This window comes from Myotis daubentonii, chromosome 2 (genome assembly GCF_963259705.1).
Source record: "Myotis daubentonii chromosome 2, mMyoDau2.1, whole genome shotgun sequence".
Classification (NCBI taxonomy): Eukaryota; Metazoa; Chordata; class Mammalia; order Chiroptera; family Vespertilionidae; genus Myotis; species Myotis daubentonii.
In genome coordinates, this window is record NC_081841.1 from 123452235 (window position 1) to 123465758 (window position 13524).

Here is a 13524-nt window from a genome sequence, read left to right on the forward strand (position 1 = left end):
GTGATGATGTACATTTTAACCTTTTTTTCCAAAATCATTTTTGTTTTGGTTTATTTAGATATTATTCTGCTAGTTGCATAAATGTCCATAGATTTTATATCTTATTATGGTACAAAATTTTTTGGACACTACATGAATTTCTTGTTTATTACATCAGTATCCAATTTAAATCCATATTCTGTTTAATGCTTTTCATATTGACTGGTATATTTTTCCTTCCTATTATTTTTAGATTTTGTCTCATTAGTTTAGTTGCATCTGTTGGTTTTTATTTTATTACTAGGGGCCCGGTGCACAAAATTCGTGCAGGGGGTGTGTGTCCCTCAGCCCTGCCTGCACCCTCTCCAATCTGGGACTCCTTGGGGGATGTCCAACTGACTGTTTAGGCCCAATCCTGGTGGGTTCGGGCCTACACTGGCAGTCAGACATCTCTCTCACAATCTGGGACTGCTGGATCCTAACCGCTCGCCTACCTGCCTGCCTGATTGCCCCTAATGGCTTCTGCTTGCCAGCCTGATCGCCACCTAACCATTCCCCTGCCGGCCTGGTCGCAACCAACTGCCCTTCCCTGCCGGCCTGGTCGCCCCTAACTGCCCTCCCCTGCCAGCCTCATTGCCCACAACTGCCCTCCCCTGCTGGCCATCTTGTGGTGGCCATCTTGTGATGACGTCGTGCGAGGACGTGAAATCACCTAGGCTTTTATTATATAGGATTTTTGAACCCATCTGCCAGTCTATTGGTATTATCAGGATAACATCTGTTTATTTTTTCTATTTGTAATAATTTATGCAGACTGAATTTTTTTCTTGTGAATTAAAATTTTAGTGGAGTAAAATGGCGACAGAAAATTTATAAAATTGTTTTTTTGAAATCTAGTCTTACAGCTGAGAAATCTGAAGTTAATCTGATTCTTTTTTTTTTTTTTTTTTTTGGTAGGTTGCCTCATGGAGACTTTCTGACATCCTTAGTTCAGAAATTTTAGCAGAATATGTCTACTATGATTCCAATTTCATTTGTTCTACTTTATAGTTTGAAGGTACTTCTCAACCAAAGAACTGCTTTTTAAGCTTTATCTAAATTTTCAGCTCTATGAGTTTGGGGTATTTGCCTGCTGGATTTTAGAGATACCTGTCCTGTTGCCAGAGGGTTATCTGAGCTGGTATTTGGTTTCTATTTCATAGGCTGCTTCTAGAAACTACACATTATCAGCTGTAGGTAAAATAGGATCTCAACGCTTCCAAGATTGGGATCAGCATTTTTGTCACCTTAATTTAGTTTCCAGGCTGCCACTGTAAATTCAATTCTCAGTACCTATAGTTTACCTTTTGTCCTGAAAACAACAATAAAACAACTCCTTTGGCAGGTGCTTCCTTTATGTGTTTATATGAATATGCAAGCCATAGTCTACCTGTGTTAATTTTTAACATGTGATCTCTCTTACATGTGAAATCTAAAAAAAAACAGAAACAAAACCTAACCCTAATAAAAATAACAACAAAAACCCAACTTAGATACAGAGGACAGATTGGTAGTTGCAAGAGCAGGGGGTGAGGGACAGGTGAATTGGATCAAAAGGTCCAACCTTCCAGTTATAATATAAATAAGTCACTGAATATATTTTTATATGTACACATTTTATATTTTTACTAGAGGCCCGATGCACAAAAATTTGCGCACTCGGGGGGGGAAGGGGAGGTCCCTCAGCCCGGCCTGTGCCCTCTCGCAGTCTGGGACCCCTCGGGAGATAACAACCTGCTGGCTTAGGCCTGCTCCCGGGTAGCAGAGGGCAGGCCCAATCCCTAGGGTGCAGGCCCTGGTCGGGCTCAGAGCAGGGACGATTGGGGAGCTGGGGCGCCACCCCGTCATGCACAGAGCAGGGCGGATTGGGAGGTTGCGATGCCACCCTCAGTCACGCTCAGGGTAGGGCCAATTGGGGGGTTGGGGCACCGCCCCTTGTCACACTCAAGGCAGGGTCGATGGGGAGGTTGCAGCGCCACCCCCTGTCACGCACAGAGCAGGGCCAATCAGGGGGTTGGGGCGTTGCGCCCTGTCATGCATAGAGCAGGGCCCATCAGGGGGGTTGGGGCTCTGTACCCTGTCACGCATAGAGCAGGGTCAATCAGGGGGTTGGGGAGCTCCCACCTGTCACGCACAGAGCAGGGCCGATCAGGGGGTTGAGGAGCTCCCCCCTGTCACTCACAGAGTAGGGGCGGGCGATAGGGAGGTTGTGGCCCCGCCACCTGTCACACACAGAGCCACAGGGCAATCAGGGGGTTTGGGCGCTGCCCCCTGTCACGCTGATCCCGGTGCCGGGAGGCCTCTCGGCTCCGCTGATCCCGGTGCTGGGAGGCATATTACCCTTTTACTATATAGGATAGAGGCCTGGTGCACGGGTGGGGGCCGGCTGGTTTGTCCTGAAGAGTGTCCTGGATCAGGGTGGGGGTCCCCACTGGGGTGCCTGGCCAGCCTGGGTGAGGGGATGATGGCTATTTGCAGCTGGTCACACACCCTTCAGGGTGGGGGTCCCCACTGGGGTGCCTGGATAGTCTGGGTGAGGGGCTGAGGGCTGTTTTCAGGCTGGCGGGTGACTGAAGCTCCCAACTGCTCCTTTTTTTTCTTTTTCTTTTTTATTCTGGGCCAGCTTTAGTCTGGCTCCAGCTCTTAGGCCTCGGCTGCTGAAAGCAGGTATCTGGTTTGTTTGGGTTCTATAATCTAAACACTGTATCAACTCCAGCTCTGAGATCCCGGCTGGCTGAAAGCAGGTTTCTGGGGTTTTGTTTAGCTTCTATATTTGTAACAATGTTTCAAACTGCAAGCTCAGAGGCCGGCAAGGCAGGCGGGGAACATTGGTTTCCTCCGTCACTGAAGCAAGCAAGCCTCATGTTAGCTTCAAGCTGCCTGGCTGCCGGCCGCCATCTTGGCTGGCAGTTAATTTGCATATCGTCCTGATTAGCCAATGGGAAGGGTAGCAGACGTACGGCTAATTACCATGTTTCTCTTTTATTAGATAGGATATTTACATTTGCCTGTTATATATTTTATATTTACATATTTCATATTTTTATCTATTTATATTATATATGTTATTATATTTGTATTATATATTTGAAAACTGCTAACAGAATAGATATAAATTCTCACCACAGAAAATTAATTACTGTGCTGATCATTTCACAAAACATACAAATATTGAATCATTATGTTGACATCTAAAACTAAAATAATGATGTTTTTATCAATTTTTAAAAATTAAAGAACTTGAAGAAGTGAAAAGGCAATCTACAGAATGAGAGAAAATATTTGCAAATCATATATCTGATAAGAGACTTGTATCTAGAATATATAAAGACCTATTACAACTCAACAAAAAGATAAATAAAGCAATAAAAGGTCAAAAATATGAATAGTCATTCCTCCTAAGATACAGAAATAGGTACAAAGCACATTAGATGCCCAATTTCATTAGTCATTAGAAAATGCAAATCAAAACCACAATTAGATACCACTTCATATTCAGCAGGATGGCTATAATCAAATTAACAAAAAAAAAAACCAAGTTGGTAAGGATGTTAAGAAATTAAAACTTTCGTACACTGCTGGTGGGAAGTTAAAATGGTGTAGCCATTGTGAAAACAGTTCAGCAGCTCCTCAATAGCTAATACATAACATTATCGTATAATCCAGCAAATCTACTCTTAGGTATGTACTCCAAAGAACTAAAATTAGATATGCAAACAAATACTCAGACACAAAATTCATAGCAGTACTATTCACAATAGTGAATTATAAATTCAAAAGGTGGAAACAATCCAAATGTCCAACAATGAAGGAATGCATAAACAAATTGTGGTAAACACATACAAAAGAATATTATGCATCCATAAAATGAAATGAAGCACTGATACATGCTACAATGAAGAAGAACCTCAAAAACATTAAAAATTAGACACAAGGTCACATATTGTATGATGTTCTTTATAGGAAATATTCAGAACAGGTAAATCCATTTGGACAAAAAGAAGATTGGTGGTTGCCAGAGGCAGGAGGAAATATTTAGGGAGTGACTACTTAATGAAAATGGAACTAGATAAACATGGTGATTGTACAACACAGTGAATGTACTATACTAAATGCTACTTGAATTGTATACTTTAAAATAGCTAATTTATGTTATATGAATTTCATGTATTTTTTTTTTAAAGCAGCAGGGAAGAAAGTCATCAATAAATGGTGCTGAGTCAGATGGAAATAAAAATGAATCTGGACATCTATCTCAAACCATATACAAAAATCAATTCCAAGTGTACTAGAGTTAAATGTGAAAATTAAAACAATAAAGTTTCTAGAGCAAATGTCCAATAGAACTCTCTGAGATGGTGGAGATGTTCTGTGCTAATACTATTCGTATGTGGCTACTGAGCACTTGAGATGTGTGAATATATTTATAATTATAGTTAGTTTATTTAAACAAAATTTAAATAGCTATATGCGAATAGTGGCTAGCATATAGACTGGGGCAAAAGTAGGTCTACAGTTGTTTGCATGGAAAATAATATAATAATTAATAAATAATAATATAAACTCTGTTTCACATACTCAAAACTGTAAACCTACTTTTGTCCTACCCTAAATATCTGTTTTTTCCTGAACATAACACCCATGATTAAGTTTAATTTATATATCAGGCACTGTAAGATATCAACAATCTGTACTAATAAAAGAGTAGTATGCTAATTAGACCAGGCATATTCCGGGTGACCATCCGGACATCCTTCCAGACAAAGCTGCAGTGGCTGCCTGAGGCTCAGGCAAGCCGTGGATGGTGGCTGCCCTGCACAGGGCCAGCCTGAGGCTCAGGAAAGCCAGAGATGGTGGCTGCCCAGCCACCCAGGGCCAGCCTGCTGCTCCCCAGGGCCTGAGGCTCAGTTAGGGGGTGATCAGGCTGGCAGGGGAGCAGTTAGGGTGAGATCAGGCCAGCAGGGGAGCCGTTAGGGCATCAGGCTGGCAGGCAGAGGCAGTTAGGGGCGATCAGGCAGGCAGATAGGCAAGTGGTTAGGAGCCAGCGGTCCCGGATTGCAGAGGGTATAGGCCAGGCTGAGGGACACCCCTCCGTGCACGAATTTCATGCACCAGGCCTCTCATAACTAATAAGAAAACAATTTTAACAATATACTGTGACAGAAGTTATGTGAATGTGGTTACTTTCTCAATCTCCCAAAATATCTTATTGTTCTGTATGTACCACACGGAGACGCTGGACAAAGGGATGATTCACATCTCGGGCAAGACAGAGGACAGGCTACTCAGAAAGGTGCAAGATTTAAAACTTACAAATTGGTTATTTCTGGAATTTTCTATTTAATATTTTCAGAATGCAACTGAGTTTGGGTAACTGAAATGGCAAAAAACGCAATTGCAGATGATAGGGGACAACTGTACACACAAATGGAAGACAGACAAGAAGATCATTCTTTCTTTCCCAATGTTTCCTCTCAGAGCTCTCTTAATTAATTCTCTATTGTATATAGGGAAAGGAACAACTACTGTCATGACAACCACACTGTGAACAAGCTTGTCAGTCTTCACATTTTAAAAAAGAGATGTCATAAAAAATTAAATCCTTGTAAAGTTGAAAATAGAATCAGGTGATATTTTGTAGTTATCAAGGAATGTACTTCAGATTACATGACTTGGCTCAACTAAAGAGATGTTTCAATGTTGTTTTACTTATAATGGAGAGATAGCATAAGATAAGAAAACCTAAAATAAGGCAGCCAAGTAGAAGTGTTATGTCATTTCACTTCTCTTTGCTATATAAAATTTTAGAAGATAACATTATGAAGAACTCGAGTCTAAAGGATATAAATAACTTACCCGATCATTCATGAGAAGATCTTTAACAATGAAAGTAGCTACCAAAGACTTCAAAGGAGCAGCAAATTGATCAGGTGCAAGGAGAGCAATGTGACCAATAGTAACCAATGGGGTTATAAGATGTTCCAGATTGCTTGGATCTAGGCTCTTATGCAGAGGCTGAAAATGAGGAAAGGGAAATACCCAACTTTATAAATCCTATGTAATAAAAGCTTAATACGCTAAGTGTCTGGTCATCCATTCAACCAATCAAAGTGTAATATGCTAAGGCTGCTCAACCTCAACTGCTCAGTATGATGTTATTTATGTCTAGAAAGCATCATGTTTAAATATTTTTGGTTTTGCTCACGTCATATTTAGAGGTAGGTAAAGAAACATTTCAGCACAAAAAATCATATACTTAATGACCACATATATGAATATGTTAGAGATAGCTGGGCTCACCAATATCCTCTTCTTTTCTACTTCCTGACTATAGGTGCAGCCTCCTATAGTTAGATGAGGATATGTGAATAAGTCTGGTTAACAGAATGGGAGTAAAAGTGAGGCATGTCATGTCTACACTGAGGCAGGTATGATCGATGTGTCTTCTCCACATTCTCCCTCCTTACTCACTGGCTGGCTAAATAGCAAAGATTCAGTGGGACTTAAAGGGAAGCCATTAATCAAAAAGAGTTAGTGTGCCTAAGCCACTGGTCAGAATGCAATCCAAACAGCCTAATTGTCTTTTTCAGGAGCAAGAAAAAGCTTTTATTATGTATAGTCACATGCATTTCTTGTGGATTTTCATAGCATCAAATACTGAATTTCTAACTAATAAAATTATTTTATTTTTCTGACAGGAAACCCAACCAATATATGCATTTTGTTTTTGTTTTTTTATTTTTTATTTTTTTTAATATATGCATTTTGTAGTGAAAAAGGATGAGGCTCCTCATATACAGAATTATATATAAAATGTATTGCTAAATTTTAAAAATCAAATATTCATAGGAGTGACTATAGTATGCTATCACTGGTATAGGGCAGGAGACAAAATGTGTATGTCTGTATTTATATTATTTGTATATGAATAAAACCTCTCCAAAAAAGTACATTAGAAACTGATAACATTGGTTGCCTCTGAGAAAGGGACCTAGGTGGTGGCTGGGGATACAAGAGTGGGGTGCAGCACAAAACTTTTTACTATTTGGATATTTGTTTTGTATCTTTTGAATGTGAAAAAAGTGAATATATTACAAATTTTCATAACAGGTTTTTTTTGTTGTTAATCATCACCTGAGGATATTTTTTTCTACTGATTTTTGGGGAGAGTAAAAGAGAGAGGGAAAGAGAGAGAAACAACAATGTGAGAGACACACATTGGTTGCCTCCTGCAAGCGCTCTTACCAGGGCCTGGGCAGGGGAGGAGCCTGCAACCAAGGTACGTTCCCTTGACTGGAATCGAAACTGGGAACCTTTGGTCCTCAGGCCAACGCTCTATCCACTGAGCCAAACTGGCTATGGCCATAACAGATTTTAATGAAGAATTGATGCTCTATCCACCCATACTGAACACCAAGAAATCTTAAGTTTGAAAAAACAATACAGAACTGTTCTTTCCCAACATATAAGGGCAATATAAAGCTTCATTTAATCAAATGTATATTTAGCTCTGGCCCCTTTTGCTCAGTGGTTAGAGTGTCGGCCCTGGGCCCAAAAGGTCACAGGTTCAATTTCCAGTCAAGAGCAGATACCTAAGTTGCAGGTTTCATCCCCCCTAATCCAATCAGGGTATGTGATGTCCATCTTGCTTTTGCCCTCCTCCCTCCCTTCTACTCTCTCTAAAAATCAATGGAAAAAATATCCTCGGGTGAGGATTTTTAAAAATAGTATATTTACATGAATGTACTTTTTGCTATTCTTGATGACTTCCCTGAATACCTCCACTGCACATAAATTCCAGCTTGCTGTTTATATTATAGACAAAAATCTGATAGTGTAAATTAGTTTCAATTAGTTTATTATAGTAGTGTAAACATTTTCCACAATAAAATGATAAAATCATTTCTGAAAAAGCAAAATTAATGGCCAGAGCCTGTATTATTAGTAACCTCATAAAGGTCACATATTTCTATGAAACCTTTTTTCAGAAAGCCAGCCAACCTTATATGTGACAGTAAGAGGATTACATTATTAATAAAGGTTTCCTAATACTACATGTATTGGTATAAATACAATGTATAAGGTATAAAGATAATATACAATGTATAAATATAAATAAATGTCAAAAATATTATATAATTGTTTGATATCTAAATTTTAGTTGGCACAAAGCATTCATTAATAGCAATTATACTCATCCAATTCTAAACATACAGCAGGTACTCGAATAATGTCATTTTCTTGAGATGCCACAGGAACTTAACTCTTGTTTATATCAATCAGCCAATGGTAAAATTGTTTTTTTTTAAATTGTTTTTGTTATAAACCATTTCACTTAGCATAGCCCATCAATAAAGTTGAAGACTTACTGTATACTATAAAATGATGTATCTCCAAATGCGAACATTCTGTATTCTATAAAATCATTAGTATTTGTTTTTTAACTATAACATATGAAATAAAAATTTTTTTTTTCTTTACCTCAAATATCTGTGCAAACTGGGTCTCTTTACTAGAAAATATTGCATGGATACAATGAATAGCATATTTGGCTTGACGGGGAGGTCCTTTTTTAGATTTGTGATGTAAAACAGGAAGCAAAGCTCTAAAAAAAAAAAAAAGAAAGTAAATCAGAAAAATCAGCATGACTTCCACTAGGCACTTTAATGTTTACATTTTTAAAGTAACATTTTGTAAGAACAAAAAAGTCACATCACTTTCAATCATCTATACTTTTGCTTTATTAATATCTACATTAAAAATACAACCCAAAGGAGAACCAAGATGGCGGCATAGGTTAACGCCGGAGTTTGCTGCTTTGAACAACTACTTCAAAAGTGAAACTAAAAGACGGAACGGACATCACCCAGAACCACAGGAACGCTGGCTGAGTGGAAGTCCTACAACTAGGAGGAAAGAGAAATGCATACGGACACTCAGAGGAGGCGCAGTGCTGAAGTCAAATTCTGAGGTGCGGAGCGGGCTGGTGGCAGAGGGCGCGGTTGGCGTTTTCAATCGGGAGGGAGTCGCAGACTCTGAGCTCCAGATCCGGGCGAGTCTTTAGGGACCCAGACTCAAACGGGAGAAGCGGGACTGTCTGGCTTCAGTCAGAGCGAGTGCAGCTTTCTCTCCGAGCTTTGCAGCGGGTGCTGGGACTCAGAGAGGCAGAGCCCCTGGGGACAGGACTGAGAGCCACCATAACTGCTCTCTCCGCCATAACTGCTCTCTCCGGCCCACCCTGTTGATCCTGTGCGACCCGCCCTGCCCAAGCCCTGCACAGAGGCATTTGCCGGATAGCCTCAGGTAAAGGCTAGATTAGCACCTCCTTAGAGGACAGAAGTTCTCTCACTGCTGACACAGCTGATTCTCATAGCCACTTGGCCTGGAGGTCAAACCCTCCCTGGGATTAGCTACAACAATCAAGGCTTAACTATAAGACTGCGAACAAAGACCACTAGGGGGTGCACCAAGAAAGCATAACAAAATGCGGAGACAAAGAAACAGGACAAAATTGTCAATGGAAGATATAGAGTTCAGAACCACACTTTTAAGGCCTCTCAAGAACTGTTTAGAAGCCACCGATAAACTTAATGAGATCTACAAGAAAACTAATGAGACCCTCGATGTTATATTGGGGAACCAACTAGAAATTAAGCATACACTGACTGAAATAACGAATATTATACAGACTCCCGACAGCAGACCAGAGGAGCGCAAGAATCAAGTCAATGATTTGAAATGCGAGGAAGCAAAAAACACCCAACCGGAAAAGCAAAATGAAAAAAGAATCCAAAAATGCGAGGACAGTGTAAGGAGCCTCTGGGACAGCTTCAAGCGTACCAACATCAGAATTATAGGGGTGCCAGAAGATGAGAGAGAGCAAGATATTGAAAACCTATTTGAAGAAATAATGACAGAAAACTTCCCCCACCTGGTGAAAGAAATGGACTTACAGGTCCAAGAAGCGCGGAGAACCCCAAACAAAAGGAATCCAAAGAGGACCACACCAAGACACATCATAATTAAAATGCCAAGAGCAAAAGATAAAGAGAGAATCTTAAAAACAGCAAGAGAAAGAAACTCAGTTACCTACAAGGGAATACCCATACGACTGTCAGCTGATTTCTCAACAGAAACTTTGCAGCCAGAAGGGAGTGGCAAGAAATATTCAAAGTGATGAATACCAAGAACCTACAACCAAGATTACTTTATCCAGCAAAGCTATCATTCAGAATTGAAGGTCAGATAAAGAGCTTCACAGATAAGAAAAAGCTAAAGGAGTTCATCACCACCAAACCAGGATTATATGAAATGCTGAAAGGTATCCTTTAAGAAGAGGAAGAGGAAGAAAAAGGTAAAGATACAAATTATGAACAACAAATATGCATCTATCAACAAGTGAATCTAAGAATCAAGTGAATAAATAATCTGACGAACAGAATGAACTGGTGATTATAATAGAATCAGGGACATAGAAAGGGAATGGACTGACTATTCTTGGGGGGGGGTAAGGGGTGTGGGAGATGCGGGAAGAGACTGGACAAAAATCGTGCACCTATGGATGAGGACAGTGGGGGGGGAGTGAGGGCGGAGGGTGGGGCGGGAAATGGGAGGAGGGGAGATATGGGGGGGGGGGAGAGGAACAAATGTAATAATCTGAACAATAAAGATTTAATTTAAAAAAAAATACAACCCAAATACAAATATTTTCCTTTTTACTTAACAATTACAAATACAAATAAGAATGATGTTTAATGTGAGTCCCACTAGTCTTTTCTCTTTTATCCTCACTGCTATCACTCCAGCTAACCTGCCACCTTACATATAAGACTACTGTAAAGGGACCTAATTGTTGGACCTAATTGTTCCTTCTTTCTGAATTTTCCCTTTCTCTCCAGTTCATCTTTCAATTGGTCCCAGAACAATCTATGTAAAGGGAAGTTTGATTATTTAACCAAAACAAATTGAGTGCTTACTATGTGCCAGGTAGTATTAAAAATCCAAAATCCTTGCCTTCATGGTACCAGCATATTGGGAACAACACAAATGATAATACATAAATTAGCAAAATATGTGTCATGTCAAATTGTGATAACTGCTGTAGAGGAAAATAGACAGAGGATAGAAATATGTAAGAGTGTTAACATTTCAAAAAGGGTGATTACAGAAGACCTTTCTGATAAAGTTAATTGAGCAGAGTTCTGAGGGAGTTAGGGAGTGAATCATGTAGCTACCTAGAAAAACATTCATGTATCATATCATTATACTACACAAAAACTTAATATAGATACTGAATAAGTCAGAACTTCTTAGCTCAACCATTTTTCAAATAATCAGAGTGAGATAAACTTCTGAATCCTCCTCCTTGCCTAATACCAACCCAATTCTCCAGTACTAAGAAATCAGAGACACAATAATGCATCACAAACATAATAAAGTCTCAGAAAAGGTATCAACAGCAAAATATGCTAAAAAGGCACATGACAAATTGACGGGAAATTGTGCATTTCATATTAGAGAGAAGGGATTAAAAGCCTTAACATGTAAAGTCCTTCCACAAATAGAGAATGAAAAGACCAACAATATCATGGAAAAATGGTTGGATATAGAGTAGAAAGCTCTTCAAAAAAGCTAGACAAACTGCCCCATGATGTGTGAAAGGATATTTACCTTCACTTATTTTTTAAAAATACAAATTAAATTATTCTGAGAGGACTTCTGCTTTAGATTATGACAGTATATCTGAGACTGTATTTACTCTATCTTAAACAAGTAGAAAACAAGATAAAATATGTTAAAGGTTTCAGACACTGGGCCCTAAAAGATGAGAAACTAGAAGAGCCCTAAATCTGCTCCCACATACTGCATAGAGGTAGTTTCCAGACTCTAGTGCAAACAGAAGTAACCAGAATAGAGCCTATCGGTCACATGGCCTTGAGGGAAACAGAGACAGGAGGTTAACGGAGGCCAAGGGAGCTATACTTTCTGTGGCAGAATACCACAGAGCAGGGAGCTACAAAGAGTGAAAGAGAGCTTGAGTTCTGGGCATCCCAAGAGGGATAGCCCCAAGTCTCTGGCTAAATAATGAGCAATGCCATGCATGAGTACCAGGAAAAGAACGTTGAAAAGCTGTAGGCCAAAAAAAGCCCTTACACACAGGGCTGGTAATATCCCAGCCATTATAAATATGCTCCATATGCTCAAGAAAGTAAGAAGAAAATATAAACACAATGAACACTGAAGTGAAATACATAAAAAGACCCATATGTAATATATGGGATGAGCAAAAGCAGGTTTGCAATTGTTTGTATGGAAAAATATATAATACAAAAATAGAAATCCAAGATGGTGGCCAACAGGACGGCAGTGAGGAAGAGTGTGAGTGAGAGAGCATGGACATGTGAGGCATGTGTGTATGTGTGAGTGACGGACAGTTATTCCGCAGGACTGTTGGGGACTGGCGGACCAGGCTCCCCTAGCCGGGCAGCCTCTAGTACCGCTGAAATCTCTCCCAGGGAGCCCAGCCTCACCTCTACCTGGGGAGACCTCAGACACCACCTGGGACCCTACAGCCACACTGGCCAGGGACCAGCTGCCTCATCTGAGAACCCACAAACACAGAGACTCCAGCCTTCTCAGCTGTGGGAGCCTAAAAAGTTTGTGTGTGTGTGTGTGTGTGGGGGGGGGGCGGGGGAGAGACAAAAATGGCAGCCAAATAGGCAGACAGGTCCAGTGCCTTCTCATGGAGCAGATAGAAGAAAAAGCTGAACTGAATAACATCCACCCGGAACTGGCGAATTAAACACGGCTAATGAGACAATCCGTGAATGGAAAGGTCAGAGGTCGCCTGAAGTGTGGTGGGATGGGGGTTCTGGGCTTGAGGGAGAAATGCATGTAGCCAGGACTAGAGTATCGGTGGGAAACTGCACTGCATCAACTCTGCGTCCCTTGGGGACATGTGTAGCACTCGACTGTGGAAGGGGTCCACAGGGCTGCGAACAGCCTGGGATTCTAGATCTAAGCCCACAGCCGTGGGAGGCTGCACCCAGAAAGGCAGGCTGAAGTTCTGCACTGGCTGTGCAGTGCTGGGTGATGAGAGACATGCAGCAGGGTGGTTGCTCTGTCTTTGTATTTTCCTTGCTTTTACTTGCTAAACCCAGTGCATAGGATTTTTCAATTACAAACACTCACCAAGGATGCGGAGCTGGGGAAGGTGGTTTTGTGGAGCTGGGGAGCAAAATATGGGGATGCGATCAGGAAGCCAGCTCTGGGATAGTCCGATCCCTCCAACCCTGGACAGACATTTTTCTCCGGAAGACCAGGCCCCTCCTAGCAGCACAGCTGCACCCAACCTTGAGCTCGGCAGGGAAACAAAGATTCAAAATATCCCTAGGAAGTCCTTGGGGACTGCCGGGAGCCGGTCCATGCTTGCTGTTTCAAGGGACCTGGCATATATGGCATACTTTTCTTAATATGTTTGCTCACCTTCTTGGCACTATGTGTTTT

At 40.8% G+C, this 13524-nt stretch overlaps 1 protein-coding gene across 11 annotated transcripts in view; it reads right to left on the reverse strand.

Moving 5' to 3' along the window:
• Positions 1-13524, reverse strand: part of PDS5B (PDS5 cohesin associated factor B) — a 270172-nt gene that overhangs the window by 57308 nt on the left and 199340 nt on the right. For all 11 annotated transcript variants that reach the window (XM_059684439.1, XM_059684448.1, XM_059684441.1 and 8 more), the window contains 2 exons: positions 8500-8623; positions 5875-6033 (listed from right to left, as the gene is read on the reverse strand). In XM_059684439.1, coding sequence (XP_059540422.1) covers positions 5875-6033; positions 8500-8623 — 283 coding nt within the window. The remainder of the gene's footprint in view (positions 1-5874; positions 6034-8499; positions 8624-13524) is intronic.